An 18352-nucleotide genomic window follows, 5' to 3' on the forward strand; every position below is an offset into this window, starting at 1 on the left:
GCAACATTTTTGGTTTAAATAAGTCAGGAAATTATTTTGTATTTAGAAAAAGACACAACTTATGGAGTGACGTGGTTGCCAGGTTTGCAGTAGACTAAAGCTGTGTAAACACGGTGCGATTTGGGCTATCGATTTCAACTAGACAGTCAAAAGTGATAGCAAGTTAGTGCAAATCGGACTGCATCTGCCCTCACCTGATGTGCGGGCCTGCAGCATCGGAATCCAAAGTGCAGCACAGTCTATTTCTCTGAATGCTCACACGCGCCGTCCCTCCCTCCCTGCCATCCAATGCCAGAACCCCGAATTGAGATCGGCGGCTGCCCGGATCGCCCCATCTCTACACACGTTTACATCATGTCCAGGTGCATAATGCAAGTGCGCCAGGTGTTTATAACATGACCTGAACAAATAATGCAGATCTTTAAGAACTTCATAATCCGGCTTCAAACAAATAACTAATTCCCCACTAATTATATTTTTAGAAAAATAATATTCTTAACTTGTACTAGTACTATTTTCGGTACTTATGTAGTATCTGGGCTGCCGATTTCTAAATCGGGTCGGATCGGGAGATCGCATCGCATCGCATGCGACCATGCGATTCGATGCGATGCGATGCGATGCGATGACCCGATTTTTCCATAGGAATCAATGTTAAAATGGACTGAGTCCATTTTAACATGGAATTCAATGGGAAAAATGGGTCCTTTTCATACCCCTACTATCCAAGTGGGCATGGAGTTGGATATAAACCTGTGGCGAGCGTAGCGAGCCACCGAGCCCGAAGCGTGGCGAGCGAAGCGAGCCCCGCGAGGGGACGAATACCGTCCCCTCGCGGGGCTCGCTTCGCTCGCCACGCTTCGGGCTCGGTGGCTCGCTACGCTCGCCACAGGTTTATATCCAACTCCATGCCCACTTGGATAGTAGGGGTATGAAAAGGACCCATTTTTCCATAGGAATCATTTTAACATTGATTCCTATGGAAAAATCGGGTCATCGCATCCGATATCGGATGCGATGCGATGCGATGCGATGCGATATCGCATCGCATCGCATCTGATTGTATCCCTTAACTTAAGGCATACAATCAAAAAATCGGCAGCCCAGATACTACATAAGTACCCTATTTTCTTTTGAAATTATATTTGTATTGCTTTGTTTAATATAATTGAGAAATTGTTATGAATTTAAAAATATAAAATCCCAAAGCTGACTCTCAGGGGTGCACAAAGTTCTCAGCGTGGTGGCGTGTTGGACCGCATAGCTGAGAATTACATGAGACTAACATCTTTAATTCTACTATAGACTATAAAATTCACCTTGGAGTGAATCCACCTTCTCTGAAAGCTTCAGTAATTGTAACAATATAAAAAACACATTATTGGCAGTGTCCTACCCTGCTGCTGATACATAGCCGCAGCAGAACTACTATTTTTTTTCTTCCTGGGATTCCTCTGATTGGGCAGTCAGCATTGGGAGGTTGGAGCGGCTCAGCTGGAGTGCATGGGAGAGCTGGAGATTTAGCAGCCAATAGCATCACAGGTTTGGGGACAGAGCTGGAGGTATAGCAGCCAATAGCATCACAGGTTTGGGACTAGCGGCCACTCCTACCTGATTATAGGAGGGGGGCTGCCGCTAGCTGCAATGCTGGCGCTCCCCTAATCACAATCCTGCTGGTCCCGGAACCTCCCTGCACCGCTCAGCTACTGGTCTCAGCAACCCCGCCACCGCTCAACCGCCAGTCTCGACACCACCGGGGTGCCATCATCGCTGCCACTGGCTGTGATGCTAGCATCCCCCTGCCAATGCTCACCTGCTGATCCTGACCACTGTACAATGCATATGACAGGCACAGGGACCAGCAAATGCACAGTATTTTCCTCGGTACTGTGCATGCGCATACCCCCAGCTTCTATGGGCTGCTATGGCTGCAGCTTATAGAAGCCAAAAGACAATCCCGGAGCCTGTACACTGTAGATGAGAGGCACATACTTGTTTGTACAGTTCTGATGCATGCACCTTGCAAAGTCCCATTGGGATAAAGGCCCTTATTCTGATCGGTGCGGCCGGATCCAAATATGCGGCCAGCACCGTGCGTCCTAAACCCCGCCTTCCATACGGATCGCCAACTCCGTCTGAATGCGGTAAGAAGCTGTCCGAACGGACCGCACGTGTATTTATCATGAATACACCTCCTCCATCTCAGGGAACCTCCCCCATCATTCGAATGCAGGACCGAGTGGCCAGGCAGCTCCCGCAACCTCAGACCACACGGGCATTTCTCCGTGCAAAAGCAGGGATCTGGGCGGGCAGCTGACATCCGGCAATGTCATATGTCCGCCCCCTACACGTGCGTCACGGCCGCATTACCATACGTACGCCCAGCGTTTGCATGGGAACGCCCATGAAACGCGGGGTGTAAACATATGGTAATGAGCCCAAACAGCCCTTCACACCCCTCTCCACCCCCTGTTCGTAGTGTACACATTTCATGCGGAATGTGGCCGTGCGTCCCGCTCGCACATGCGCAGAGACGCCTCTGCACATGCGCAGACACAAAACATCGGCGGCACGAACGCACGCGGATATTACCGCACCAACCAGAATAAGGGCCAAAGTCCCAGTGCAGCCTAGAAGATGAGTAATTATTTGCAACTGTGCATGCACAAGGCTTTCTGCAGTATGTACATGCATGCGTTACAAAGAGTGGGCCTGATTCATGTATGGAGGTAAAGCAGCTTTACCTACATGCATGAATCAGGCACGCTTGTGCATATAGTTAATGATAAATCGTGCTATGTTTACCCAGCTTTAGCTATTTTAATGTGAGCTGAGTACTCCCTCTAATTGGAAAGCAGCAGACAATCAGGTGATTGCACTGAGTATTTGATTGGCGCCAGGTCTCTTGTGTGTTTTTTTCTTGTAGCAGGTATTAAGTGTGCAGGTATCAAATGTTCAGGTTATGTCACCAGATGTACAGGCCTAGTCGTTATCACACTTGTAAGCAGATTCTCTGTGTGATCAGCTGTTAGCCAGGGAACAGGTGCACAGAGAATTATGGATGGTAAGTTGGCTACAAGACTTATACCCCTTTTACACCGCACTTATAACACTGTATTTTGCCGTTTTGGGGGGTTTTGAAACGGGTATAAGTGCAGTGTGAATGGTCCACAGTGATTTTACCGGTTCAAGAAAAACGGTATTTCTAAACGGTAATAAAGCAGGGTCCGTTTTTTGGGCAGTCTGAACGGGTCTGAAATGGTACCCCTTAAGCAATGAGCACTATTGTTCCTGCTCTGTGCATATCTAATGAGTGGGACCCAGCGCAGTGCCTATTTAATGAGTGGGACCCGCTCATTACATATGCACAGGGCGGGACTGGGGTTACCAACTCATCCCTTTAATTTGGGACACATATTATTTACACAGGTTCTGTGGCAGTTTAAAACCAGGTGAAATGGAGTCTTGAAGTGTGGCAGTTTAAACCAGGTGAAAGCCAGCCACAGAACCTGTGTAATTAATATGTGTCCCTAATTAAAGGGATAAGTTGGTAACCCTAGCAGGGACCCACTCATTAAATATGCACTGCACTCATTAGATATGCACGGAGGCATCCGCCCCCCCTCCCCAACTGAGGCATCATCCCCCACCCCCTACCTGGGCAGTGCAGGGAAGGGATCCAGGCAGCAGGGTCAGGTCAGTAGCGCTGGCGGGCAGGGGGTCCGTGTAGCGTATGTGAGATCAGTTACTATTTCCCATCCGGACCCCGCCACACACTGCCCATTCGATGGACGGACCCCGCTGCCTCCCCAGCATGGACCCTGCTTCCTCCCCAGCATGGACCCTGCTGCCTGGTTCCCTGCACCCTGCCAAGTAATGGGGGGGGGGGGGGGGGGTGTACCAGTAATCTACCGTTTAAAACATGCAATATGAAAGGGGTGAAACTTGCTCTGACCTGGTTAAAGAAAGGTTTCAAAAACCGGGTCAAAGCAGGTTTTGCAGTGTGAAGCAGTATTAGAGGTTCAGAGAGAAAGCAGGTAGTGTTAGATGCATGATTGGGTCAGTCAGGAAGAATACAGTTCAATGGGGTAGATATATGAAGCAGGGAAAAGTGTGCCATTGGAGAACCAATCAGTTGCTAAATATAATGTTATAGAATGCATTTGATAAATGTCACTTTAAAGCTGATTGGTTGCCATGGGCCAACTTCTCCACTGGCTCACCTCTCCACTCCATGGAGTGTTGGGTATCGTCCTTATTATGTGTGATATACCTGCTCTGTTTATCCGCCCACGGCCTGTACGTTGCCCTCTCGCCCCACTCTTTCCCCCTCGCCGCCCCGCTCACTTGGTTCAGATGCTTCCCCTGGCATCTCGCATCCACCTCCTGAGCATTCCCGGTCCCAATGAAGCATGGGGCGGGTGACATCATGCTCAGGAATTGGATGCTGGAGGACACCATGTACTCCAGGGGATCCTGTGGGCGCCGGAGGATGCCTCTAAACTAGGTGAGTATAAAAATATCCAGAAGTCCTAAATAATCCCTTATTCAAATCGCTCATGGTCCCAAGTATTTCGGATAAGGGATACTCGAACTGTTATTATCCTTAGGGACACTACCTGCTGGGTTTCAGCAGCAGAATCCAAACATCCTTGCAGAGGTTCAAGTGAATACCTGACCATTGTTAGACTCTGCGCCCTTGTACTAAGTAGTGCTAAACCAGACTGGATGTGACCAAAACCTATCAACTGCCATTACTATCAGCTCTGAAACGTAGCTATGCGACCTACCAAGGCAACGCTCATCAGATGTTTTCATAGAAAAAAACTCATGATCATCATAACTCGAAATATGTCAGAGAATGAGACCCTTCACAGAAGCGCAAGTTAATACAAGTTAAGCGTTTTCAGCAGAAGTAATAGAGTTGATGAGGTTACGGAATGGTATTAATAGGAATCTGCACTACAAAGCTGAGGTCCATGGATATTTCCACATTCACCATGGTCTTCAGCTTCCAATTGTGGACAATATTACCAGCAAGATCTTCAAATCATGTTATGTGGAGACTGCGTCCACAGGAGTACTCTGCAAATGTTTGTGTCGTTTATAAGGTAGATGTTGTACACTGAGACCTTTGCAATGAACCAAATATGTTCCAGTAATAAGCTATCAAACATAAATTAGGGTAAAGCAAAGTAAATTATATTACTATCAAAAGCTAAAAATCAGGCAATTTATGAGTTTAAGCCTTTATGATCAAGTTACATTTTTGGGGTGAAATTTACAATTAGCAGCAGTTAGAGAGTAAAGGGCCCTACATACGCAGAGATGTGTGCCAGAGATACATAACGGGAGATCCAGCACAAGAGATTTCACTCGTGTGGCTCATTTCAGACAATGAGCCACATACAGAGAGATTTGTATCAGAGATACATAATGGGAGATTCAGCACGGGAGATTTCAAATCTGTCACGACTGTCACCCCAGCACATACCCAGCGCTGCACCCCAGCACATACATAGCGCTGCACCCCAGCGCATACATAGCGCTGCACCCCAGCGCATACATAGCGCTGCACCCCAGCGCATACATAGCGCTGCACCCCAGCGCATACATATCGCTGCACCCCAGCGCATACATAGCGCTGCACCCCAGCGCATACAGTACATAGTGCTGCACCATCACTGCCCTTGCTCCCTTCCTGACAGTGTTCACTCGGCCGCTGGTGCGCCGAGGTGGAGTGCTGCCAGTGCCGGGCGGTACTGGTGGTGCTTTCCACGCTGCTCCCACTCCCCCTCCGTGCACTCACCTGCAGGTAGGAGCCGGCTCTGTTCGCCACACAGCTGATGCCCCGTATCAGAGATGTCCCGCAGCAGCGCTTCCTCCCGCTCCATGTACTGTGCATTGCCCGGGGAGCGCTCTTCCTGCTCTCTCCTCTTAGCCGCTGGGGTGCCTGCCGTGCTGCCAATGCCGGGGGGGGGGGGGGGGACGGACTCGGGCCGGGGTGCTCACCACCGCACCATCACTGAAGTTAAATGCTGCTCCCATGCCATGCGCTCCGGCGTCTGAGCTCATGGCGGCTGAATGACAGCTGCCGGGCAGGACTCGGGCGGCTGATCGCTCAGAGGCCACCACACAAGCAGAAATGTGTGGGCCTTCTGAGCGATAATAATAGTCACGACTATTATGTATCGGGGTCGCACGGGGCCGCGCCTCTGAGTACTGTCGGCGTGGAGTTGATTTTATATAGAGTGCGCTCGCAACGCTTCGGGCTCGTATTCCACGTCCCCTCGCGGGGCTCTCTGCGCTCGCCACGCTTCGGGTTCACTATGTAAAATCAACTCCACGCCGACGTGGATAGTGGGAGTATGAAAAGGTTGGAGGACGCGTACCGCCGCCACTCGTGGGCTCGCTGCGCTCGCCACGCTTCGGGTTGGCATTGATAGTGGGGTGGCGTTAACAATGGGGGGGGGGGGCATTTAACATACTCATTACCCATCAGGGTGGGTGTACAATCAAAAATCGGGTCTGGGGGGCATACAACTTAAAATCGGGTCCAATCGCGATCATATCGTGTGCGATGCGACACAATTTTTTGGTTGTACAATGCCTTGCGATGGAAATCGGGGGCGCCATGATAATACACAAGTACCGAAATCATTATCATGGCTGGGTATAAACAGTACGGAACTGTGGCCAACTGCTTCAGTGTACAAGGAAGTAACAAGTGAAATGCAAAAATAACACAATCGAAATTCTCAGTCACTGAACCTTTGTGCTACTAAATTCAAATACACACATTATGGTTACTAGAATAAACAAATGGAAAGTATTCACACACACAAACAGACACCCACACACAAACACACACACACAAGATTATTACATCTAGTGATTTTCCTAACAAATGACAATTTGTCCTTTTGACACACAGGCATATATTCAATTGATGTGGAAACTTCCGTTTTGCCGAAAAGACAGCAGTTTTCGACTAAAACCCCGTTCTCACTTCAAGGCAAATTCCCAGGTCTAGCATGTCGACCCGGTAATTTGCCTTTTAACACAGGTCTCCGACCCTTCTTTTTATCCGTGTTTGAGATCTGGGTATGCAGATACAGGGTGACTCGTTCACACTGCAACAAAACCAGTGTTAAAAGACAAATTACTGTAGAACTGCTTCACCCAGGAATTTGCCTAAAAGTGAGAACGGGGGTCCGTCGCCGCAGCTCTCGACATTTAAAAGCCAGGTAAAAGCCGTGTTGTTCACACTCGCAGTGTGAACACGGCATTAAATAGGTTGGAAGCCATTCCGACCTATTCAATGCCAGCTGTCTTTTTTCAATAATTCGAAATGTTTTTTCCTGCCAAAAACAAGGCGTATTGGCGGAATAGCTGCAACTCCACCTGCTTTTGACAGAAACACAGCCAAAACCCAAAGGTTCTGTCCACCTTTTGTCCAGCTATCTCAATCCGACATAAAAAGATGTCAGATTGAGGCAGGGAGGACGGTGCCAGGTGAGCAGCAGCAGCTTACATGGCATCATCCTCCCGTCCACTGCCTCCCGCCAGGAGAGCAGCTCACCCGGCCCCATCCCAACTCACGTCGCCTTCCGCCACCACCTGCCACTGTGATCACTCGGTCCCCGCACAGGCCGGCTGAGCATCAATCAGTGCCCAAATCTGACATCCATATTTGGCCAGTGCATTGAATAGACCATGTCGGATCCATTGCATCAAAATAATTTCGGAATAGATCAATTATCCCCACAGTTTGTATTTTAGTTTAATTATATAAAGGAAAAGATAAGCAAAATTGTAGTAGAAAATTATTTGTGCAAATGCAAAACAATCTTTGAGTAATGATTTTGATTCTTCTCATGGTGGAACGTAATTTCCTATTTTAGGCAATTGACACTTTAAATAAACTAAAATGATATCTAGAGCTACAGAGAATACTTTCATTTGGTCCAGGTGAGGGGCAAATGCAGGATTTGCAAGGGAGGGTTTCCAGAGAGGCTTGGAGTGATGCATGGGTTTGAGACTGAGGTGAATCAGTATATACCTGGTCCATTAAACAAGTTTAAATAGATACACAAATTATTTACATAATATCTGGGTGTGGTATGATTGGCCGACGGTCGTGATCTCGGCGGTCAGTATACTGACATCGGAATCCCCGCCGCCGCAACTCCGACAAAAGGGCGGGTGCAAAAATGCACCTTGCGGGCTGGGTGACTCGCTGCATTCACCACAGGTTCTATTCTGCCTCTATGGGGGTCGTGGATAGGCCCTGTTGTTTGGGATCCAGCACCCCAATATCTATCTATCTATCTATCTATCTATCATCATCTATCTATATAATGTATATACCGGATAGTTGGAGTAACCATCTCAGTGCCAATGTTACGGTGAGAGATGTTCAAAATATCTGCTAATAATCTGCCTCACCTTTTTTGGGGCGCAATATTTAACTAAACTTCAGCTAATTGACTTCAGATCATTGCCGGCAATACCAAAAGTCAAACATACAGGAAAAACAGGCGCTGGTGACTGATGGTGGTAATGAGATAAAATTAATAAAAATCTGGCACAGCTGAGGCTCCCAATTAAAGGGAATTGTCCTATTAGATGCATAAATATATACAGTATTACAGAAAAATAATTTCTGTTAATAAAGCGCTGCTGTATCAGCTATAAAAGACTAAAACATGCTTCATGAAAAAAAGTATTACAAATTCATGAATACACGTATAGTATTAATTTAGGTAAAAAGATGTGAAATACATAAAATCATAAAATATTACATATAAACAAAACCTACACAAGTTTTAGCATTCCATAATATCAAAACTGTGGCAAGGCATGATGGGACTTGTAGTTTCACAACAGCTAGATGGCCGTAGTTTGGACATGCCTGCTATAGAGGCATGGGAAATAATATATTCTCAAAAAATATAGTAAGTCATATTAGAAAGCAAGTCATGCTGATAAGCTTGTAGGACCTTTTTTTATCAATGAAGTCCTGCTATTGAAGCTGAACTTTATAGTACGGTAATAATCCTTTTTGGAAGTTGCAACTTTGTATATTTGCTAATAAAAAGCTGCATTTGGCAGCATGGGGAACCCAGAGGACTGTGTTGAAAAAAAAAAAATACAAAGTGGCAACATCCAACAAGGATCTGTTTTCTTCACAACCCAAGATTCAGGGGTGTTTCAAAGAGGGGCGGGGCTAATTCCCAGGGGCAGGGCTTAATCGTGGACGACAGGACTGACTTAAATTCCATTTTAAAAATATGGTTTGTCTGGGGGGTTTCTGGGTACTCAGAAACCCCCCTGTGTGCACCACTGCAGAAAAATGAGATTCTGCAACTAAAAGTGTAATGAGGCGTAAACTGCTACAGTTTCTCCAAGTTTGGAACTTAACCCTTATCAATATAAAAGTTTGGTATATTGGAATGAATTAGAGATGTGAGGGTTTAGATTTTCTATGTTCTTTTTACCATATTTATTGCAAATTTATATTTTTCGCATTTATCTTATTGGCTATGCAAAACATATGAGAGCCAATAGCCAATAAATACAAACACGGACAACTCAATTTTAAATATCTTTAGAGTTTCAGGTAAAGTGTAAATGTGCTATGAATTAGATAACCTGGCTGCATATAAGGTTATCGGCACAAATTTTCAAATTCATCTTGTCCAAGAAATCCATGGGGAAATTGATTAAATCTTGGAGTGAGATAAAGTGGACAACGGGCCCACACAACCAATTAGCTTCTGTCATTTTACAAGTTATGCAGGAAAAATGACAGTTAGAAGCTGATTGGTTGTTTAGCGCAACCTCTCAACTTGATCTCTCTCTCTCTCTCTCTTCTCTCTCTCTCTCTCTGAGATTTAATAAATCTCCCTGTAATACCAAATAATTTTGTGACTTTTTCATCTTACAGTATGTCACATTTATACATCTGAAACATTGGGGCAGATGTATTAAGCTTTAACAAGAGATAAATGCAAGGGTGATAAGGAGAGATAAATGTCCAGCCAATCAGCTCCTTACTGACTTTTTTTAAACACTGCCTGTAACATGGCAGTTAGCAGGTGATTGGCTGGACGTTTATCTCTCCTTATCACCCTTGCATTTATCTCTTGTTAAAGGCTTAATACATCTGCCCCAATGTTCCTTATTCTGGTTAACTGGTAAAGGCAAATTCCTTCTGAAATGGACAAAACCATGTGCACTGCGGGGGGGGGGGGGGGGGGGGGCAGGTGTAACATGTGCAGAGAGAGTTAGATTTGGGTGAGTTCTTTTGTTTCTGTGCAGGGTAAATACTGTCTGCTTTATTATTACACTGCAATATAGATCTCACTTTGAAGTAAAACCCCACCGAAATCTAATTCCCTCTGCACACTTTACATCTGCCCCACCTGCAGTGCACATGGTTTTGTCCATTTGAGAAGGAATTTGCCATTGTGAGTAAACCAGAATAAGGGCCACTATGTATTACATATTTGTTTTATGTTTCTATTTATACTATACAATACCAATACAATGCACTCACCTTTGGGTCATCTCCAAGTTCCAACGGGTTCTGCCTTACCCCTGGTTCTCCGCTGCATCCTGACAGCTGAGAGAGCTGACTAAGATCCCAGAGAGACTTGCTCGGCCTCCCCCCTGTCGTTTTGGCAACAGACAGTCTATTGCGCTGCACATTCTTTAGAATGTCGCTGAGAGCGCTGTGAGACTCCTGCGCAGCTCGCAAGTTCAAAGTAGGTCCTTCAAAATTACGGCAGGCAGCAAGGCGGTGGCGAATGGAGTAATCCGGCACATTTACTGTGTCTTTGGCCATATGTGAAGAGTCCTGAGGTGCTATGGAATTTCTGTTAAATCCAGCATTCATACCGCTGCTATTTACCATTGCTGGCACTACCGTCCGGCGCTCCGCTATGTTATTAATACTTTTAGACACCTGCATCCCACCTAGTGTGTTGATGTAGGGGGACAAAAGTCCATCTTTTGGCTGCAATGCCCCACTTGTGTCAAACTTTTCAGGTGAGGAAAATCCATTGGTGTAAGGTTCCACAGCAACTGGCAAAAGCTGGACACTGGAATTGGCTTTATTGGGCTCTTTCGTCACTATTGTGTTAGGTGAGGGTATTGGCACTTTGTTAATTCCTTTGTTGGGTTCTTTGGCAAAATCATATCTTTGTAGTGGCCGGGAAGCGGCAAACAGTGTCCGAAACTCATTATCAAATGAATCAGTTATTTCTCCGGTAAGAAGTGTGACCAAGTTTCTGTCTAGTCGTGAGTCACTCCAAGTGAAACTGAAAAAGAAATACGTTTTTAAGTATTCGGTTAAATATTACAAAGAGCTTTTCAATAACGGTAATCTCTGGGCAATTACCATTATTGAAAAATGGCAAATTGTAAGTAAAAAAAAACTACAATATGAATAGTTACTTATAAGGGAAAAACTCCCATAATATTATAAATTAAAACCATAGTTCATTTTGAAATATATAAATAAAACTAATACTGTTTCCAAATATAGCAATAAACACATACTGCAGTAATACATTTCCAAAAATATAAATAAAAAACATAATGCTTTTAAAAAAAAAAAAAACATGTTGTGTTCTGAGCTTTGATCATATTTCCCAATGTACGGAGCGGGGTATTCTGGTTCATTCGTTTGGATGTGAATTTGCATCCTTGCGAGTGACCCAGATCCCACCTTGCGAATGGTGGTACGCCGGCCCACCAATTGCAAGGCGCATACATTCGCACTGGATTACATAAACATCCATTTGCAGGCCACTGGGACCCTCCACCATCTTTCGATGGTTGCCGACCATCGAAAGATGTGGAAGGTGCACGCATATGTAAGGTTACTCTGAGCAACCTTACATATGTGTGTACGCTCGGGGGGGAAGTGGGTGGGCAGCTGACATCAGGTGATGTCAGATGCCCGCCTCCTGCATGTCCGTCACGGGTGTATTAGCATGAGAATGTCCAGCGTTCTCATGGGAACGCCCATGAAACGCCCCCCCCCCCCCCCCTTCACAGTCCGCCCCACACCCCCCCACCCTCCTCCCGCAAGGATGGGTGTGTGCACTCAGCAAACAGTTTGCAAAGCACAAATATCGGCCATGTGCGAATGCATGCGGGCCAACGAACGGACTTGAATAAGGTCCTGAGCTCTGTAATGCAATACTTTTCCCATGGTTGGGCCTGGTGGGCAACACCATCTGTAGAAGGCATCAGAGGAGGATTTAGACCTCATGGGGCCCTCGGCAAGATACCGGTATGGGGCCCTCCTCCCTCCAACAATCCATAGCACTAGCTTATTGCAAGCAGCATGGATAGAATTCCTTTGCGCATGCACATCTACCGATAAATGCTCAGCCGTGTGAACATCGGAATTGTGCACAAATCTGAATCAGGCTCTTGGTCCTTTGGATGTAGGCCTTATACATGTGTCACACTTACAGTAACCTGACTGCCCACATACAGTGGATGAAACTATTTTGTGCATCCAAATATTTTTTTGCCCTTCAAAGAACTTTGAGAGCATGCGCAGGTCCATGTGATGTCATGGGATCATGTGGTAGTTTTGCTTTGCTCCACTGAGAACATTTTGAACGTCCAGTATATCTTTATGGTGCCCCTTGGGACATCCTGGGCCCTAGGCAGGCACCTGGGTTGCCTTGTGAAAAATCCACCTCTGCATGGCATTACTCAATAGAAGTCTATGGGTTTCTCTGGCACTTTCCTCTGAGAGGGATTTAATCAGAACCCTTCCAGTGTGTTATGGGCCGCATGCGCAGAAGGACTCCCAGGTCATTAACCGGTAAATCCTGTAATCACAAAAGGACAACTTTCCTTGGGAGAGCTGTGATTTTAATTGTGAACCTAGGCATATACCAGCATACTAATGCTGCTATGTACCTGATAAGTGGAACACAAAAAGTGATGTGTAGTACATCCCACCTACAGTACGTTTTAAAAAATATATAAATAAAAAACATAGTACATTAAAAATATCATTAAAAACAGTGTTTCCAAAAATATACATACAGTAAAAAAAAAACTGTTGTACATTTCCAAAATTAAATTGTATTTGCAAAATACTACTGAATAGTTTACATCCAGTGGTTCCAACAAAGTTATAAACATAATTTATTGTTATTTAATAACTGTGCATGAGTAAAGCCGGCGGCGGCGCTGACAATATTGTGCGCCACTGATCACCACTGTTAGCGGAGCCAGCCCCTAGGCATATGCCAATGCCCTAGGCATTGGCATATGTTTGCCTATGTCTTGGTCCGACTCTTTATATAATTATACATATTAGTCCCTGACCAAGTAAAATCTATATTGCCTTCAATACACAGACCAGGGTTAGTTTGTTAGGAGACAATTCGTTTTCAAGTCTTTGGAATGTGGGACAGTGCCAGATTAAGCCTTCGGGGGGCCCGGGGCACTTTAGACAGGGGGGCCCCCTTGCACTTGTCATTACTGGCCGCAAACTGCATGGGAAAATATTACACTGTCAAAACACAGAGTAAAGGCAGTATAATCTTTGTTTATAACCATTTCTTTAAGTGCAGTACCCGGGCAGTTGTCATATGTATCTTGGAGTGCCGGCAACCACGCATCTATATATATATATATATATATATATATATATATATATATATATATACACATACATACCACATGAAAAGCCTGTATTTGTCCCTCTGCACCTTACTCTGTAGGATACCTCACAGTCCCAGTGCTGCCTCTGATTAAAAACCCTCCCATGACTAGGCTGCTGTTCTCCATGGGCCTGAGAAGCATGTAATGAGCTCCACCAATCAGAGCTCAGCACAAATGTCTCAGCCTCTGCCCTCTGTTGCAAAGTGTCATGGGACTTAGTCAACTCTCTGCAATGGACTGCACACTTGTGCAGTCAGTGTGTCTTGGCTCCCGATGCTCAGCACCATTAATCATTGTCACGTTGGCAGATAGGTGAAGCTGCAGCACTACCCCACTCCCATGCATAAAACCTTTTGCTAAAAAAAAAATACATGCCAACCACAGGGGGCCCCTAGCTAGAGGGGGGCCCAGGGGTACTGACCCCTTGTGCCTCCATTATAATCCGGCCCTGATGTGGGAGAAACCCCATACAAGCATAGAGAGAACATACAACAGATAAGAACCTAATTGATGTTAAATTCATGACCCAGGCACTGTGAATTAGCAGTTCTATCCACTGTGCCCTGGCAATGGGATCATTGTTATTGCTTTATAAATTCATGCGGCACACCTGTATATAAATGTATTTTATCAATCTACTTTGGGTCCTTTATTCAGTAGGTTAGTAACATGTATCGCTACATATATACATAAGTAGCTGTCTTCAGAGACAGACTAACAGGGAGCAGATAGATGTGGCTGAGATTTTTGCATTGTGATTAAGGAATAAAAATGTTGGGACCCTCGAAAGGTACCCACAGAACCTAAACCCTATGCTCTGTTTGTCTCTAACCGTGGTCGGCAGACGAGTGCAGTGCTAGGCTTCACTTTTAGCAGCCACGTTCGAAGAAGCTGGTTAGGCCTGCTCCAACCCCGACCAGGTCTTATGTGAGACAACGCGTCCACCAAGGCAGAGAGACGACAAAAAGGGTAAACTAACTATGGCTAACGGAATAGTGGAATACCTCCAAAGGCAACAGACCTCCGGGGAACAATGCAAGAAGGTGGATCTAAATAACACAAATAGTAAATGTAACAATACACAGGATGGTAACAGTGGTCAGAATATAAGTGGGACCCAGACCGCCGCCGCCAATGAGGGGGACCCGAACCGTTGGCGCTGGGAACCCAGACTACCACTGCCGACCGGTTATCATGCCTTCTAGTCCTACCGCAGCATGGATCCACTGCCTGTGTACAAGCTCCTTACAGCGCAGATGGTTGCGCAGAACAGAACCCGCTAAAACGCAATGTGTACACACAGCCTTAACGGAGATCCAGATCTGATGCGTTTTGTTTTTAATAGACTTCATCAGGTGGATTTATTTTCGAGAGGTACAGAAGATTGTCTGGCTTCCTTTTTTAAGAAAGATATAGGGCAATTTAAACATTACATTTTGGAACCCTTGAATCAAAGGCTATCTATATGATATCTATCTTTTTTGGGGCTGATTCAGGATCACTCATTGTGATCCGATTTCAACCCCAGCCCCGATGTCCAGCAGCGAACAGCTTCAGCAAGATCCACATTGGTCGGGCTGTTCACTGTGGGGAGGGAGGGCCGGGGGGCGGACACTGGGCCGGAGCAAGGCAACGGACAGCTTTTTATGGGTGTCCCCATGAAAACGCTGGGCCTTCTCCTTGGAACACATTACGTCAGCTCCCACATCATCCACCCCGGATTAATGAAGGAAATAAGTTTAGATTGACTTTTATTTCTGAAGGCTGGGGCAGTGCGGTCAGCGAGGTCAGACAGGGGGGGGCAGAGGTAAAGGGTCCTTCTGAGCGATAGCTTTAATTTGTCTATCAAGAGTTTCAGAAAATAACCAAGGGGCTCAAGCAGATGCAGCACAGCAGAGAATGTTACCCCCTTTTACAAACAATTTATGGAGAAGTCTGTGTAGTAGTGTAACACGTTATATTCTCCTGTAGCTGCAGACGAGTAGGATACAAGCAGTACAGCCTCGGAGGATTAGCATGGCAGCAACGACCAAGCTGATACCTGGCTATGAGTGGTGATTACTGTACTGAAGTCCCAGATGCCTCCTGGGGTAAGTTGTGCCACTGTGCTCAGGGGCTATTGTAACTTTTCCCCACTGTTTGCAGGGCTGGAATATGCCTATGGTGTGCTCAGGAGACTTCAGACAGAGGCCATAATGCCAGCACCGCACTCCTGGCTGGGACTTCTCCCCATGTGCAGGTTTTATATACAGTATATATGGGATACAGAGGTTAGGTTTAGGCACTAGCGGGGTGGGTTATGGTCAGGTTGTTGGGGGACGGTGGGTTCACTTGTGGTATCCCTGATGAGATTCTCTGTATTGGGATGCTGGGGACTGTCCTTTGCCCACCGGCATTCTGATCACGTGTTATATATATATATATATATATATATATATATATATATATATATATATATATATATATATATATATATATATATATATATACAGAACAAGTTCTCCAATTTGCGCTAATAAAGGAATTAATCGGTCGCTGTAGACACTTAGTTCCCCACTAGTAGGAACTACTACTACACATAAACACCAACAATAGTGTCTTCAGCGCCCTATAATTATGGATGTCTAAAATTATAATAGATGTATAATAGATAAAAGAATATAAAACCAATATACACTTGAAGCTTCCTGTTTCTTGTGGAATAAATTTTCTTTTTATTTTCACAGAGCTTTAAGACAGAACCCAACGCGTTTCATCTCGCTTGGAGACTTCATCAGGGGTTTTTTCTTATAGACATTAAATGCCCATTTAAGGCTCTGAAACAATTGGTGTTGTTATATTGGTCGAATAAAAAACTGGACTCAGTCCTCTACAGTGGTAGATACCTTGTGTTATTAGAATAAGACACAAACGTCTTTGGGTGTTATCACACCTGTGTATTGAAGGCTCAAAAAAGGTAACTATGACCGTCTCAGTGCATTAAGATATTCAAAGTTCCAGTAGATACAAAAGTTCATTCAACCACCTTTTCAGTGTATAAATTCCCTTTAGGGCCAAAAGGAATTGGAAAATATTCCCTGTATAGCTCCTGAGTGTGTGTGCTCTCTGAGATCCAGCCAGCAAGTGCTGGCTGGATCTCAGAGAGCACACACACTCAGGAGCTATACAGAGAATATTTTCCAATTCCTTTTTTCCAACACTTGCTGGCTGGATCTCAGAGAGCACACACACTCAGGAGCTATACAGGGAATATTTTCCAATTCCTTTTGGCCCTAACGGGAATTTATACACTGAAAAGGTGGTTGAATGAACTTTTGTATATACTGGAACTTTGAATATCTTTATGTACTGAGACGGTCATAGTTACCTTTTTTGAGCCTTCAATAAACAGGTGTGATAACACCCAAAGACGTTTGTGTCTTATTCTAATAACACAAGGTATCTACCACTGTAGAGGACTGAGTCCAGTTTTTTATTCGACCAATAGAACAACACCAATTGTTTCAGAGCCTTAAATGGGCATTTAATGTCTATAAGAAAAAACCCCTGATGAAGTCTCCAAGCGAGATGAAACGCGTTGGGTTCTGTCTTAAAGCTCTGTGAAAATAAAAAGAAAATTTATTCCACAAGAAACAAGAAGCTTCAAGTGTATATTGTTTTTATATTCTTTTATCTATTATACATCTATTATAATTTTAGACATCCATAATTATAGGGCGCTGAAGACACTATTGTTGGTGTTTATATATATATATATATATATATATATATATATATATATATAGTATATTGCTTTTCTGTGCATTCCTTTATTATTAATACTTAGAGACCGCTATAAATTCATTGGGCGGTATCTTATTCTGTGCGCTAATTTACCACAAGTAACAACTGGCTTTTTAGCACGAAAGTACTAACAGGCTATCCAATTACTGTCCCTGTGTGATTGAAGACCCTTTACTCGAGCAATAACACATAGGGTCCTGGATAAGTTTCCGTACCCATGTGTTATTGGCCAAAATACAGGTTGGCAGTGGTTGCTTATCTGGGATTCTGCTTCGTGTGCCTGAGGGGCTAATTGAATAGCCCTTGTATATCGATTAACTTTGATAATGTACCGCAGGTACTAGGATATCACCCATTGTGTTGTATATTTGAGTATTTCGGCATCATTCTTGAAAGACAGGTTACATATTATTATCATATTTATACAGATAATAATGGCAGTGACATGGTAGTAGTAATTGCCTGAAAAGAAGAAACACTTAAGCTGGCCATACATCTACAGATCGATTGTCAGATTGGGCTGGGTGGAACAAAATCCTGGTAATGGATGAGTGACAGTTTTTGGCAGTTTTTCAGCAATTCAAAGCAAATGGTCAACTGTCATTTACTCTCATCCATTACCAGGCTTTTGTTCCAACCAGCCCAATCTTATAATGGATCTGTAGATGTATGGCCAGCTTTAGAAACAGAAAAGAGTTAAAAGTTAAAAACATACAGTAGGAGTCGTTGAGATTTACTGTATGCATTGTGGTCCAAAACATAAATGAGAAAACTCTCCCCATATGATCTCATTGTACATTATCCTCTACTATTGTTCTGTAATGATTAATGGCTGTAAGTGGGCTATGCTTCGGAGCTTTAGTTTCAG

At 44.7% G+C, this 18352-nt stretch overlaps 1 protein-coding gene across 1 annotated transcript in view; it reads right to left on the reverse strand.

The window, feature by feature from the left end:
* The window catches only part of SACK1E (scaffolding CK1 anchoring protein E), a 67148-nt gene that overhangs the window by 12024 nt on the left and 36772 nt on the right, over positions 1-18352 (reverse strand). The window contains exon 4 of the mRNA XM_083161723.1: positions 10562-11324. Within this exon, the coding sequence (XP_083017849.1) occupies positions 10562-11324 (763 nt within the window). The remainder of the gene's footprint in view (positions 1-10561; positions 11325-18352) is intronic.

The sequence above is a fragment of the Crinia signifera genome, chromosome 19 (genome assembly GCF_055691185.1).
Source record: "Crinia signifera chromosome 19, ASM5569118v1, whole genome shotgun sequence".
Classification (NCBI taxonomy): Eukaryota; Metazoa; Chordata; class Amphibia; order Anura; family Myobatrachidae; genus Crinia; species Crinia signifera.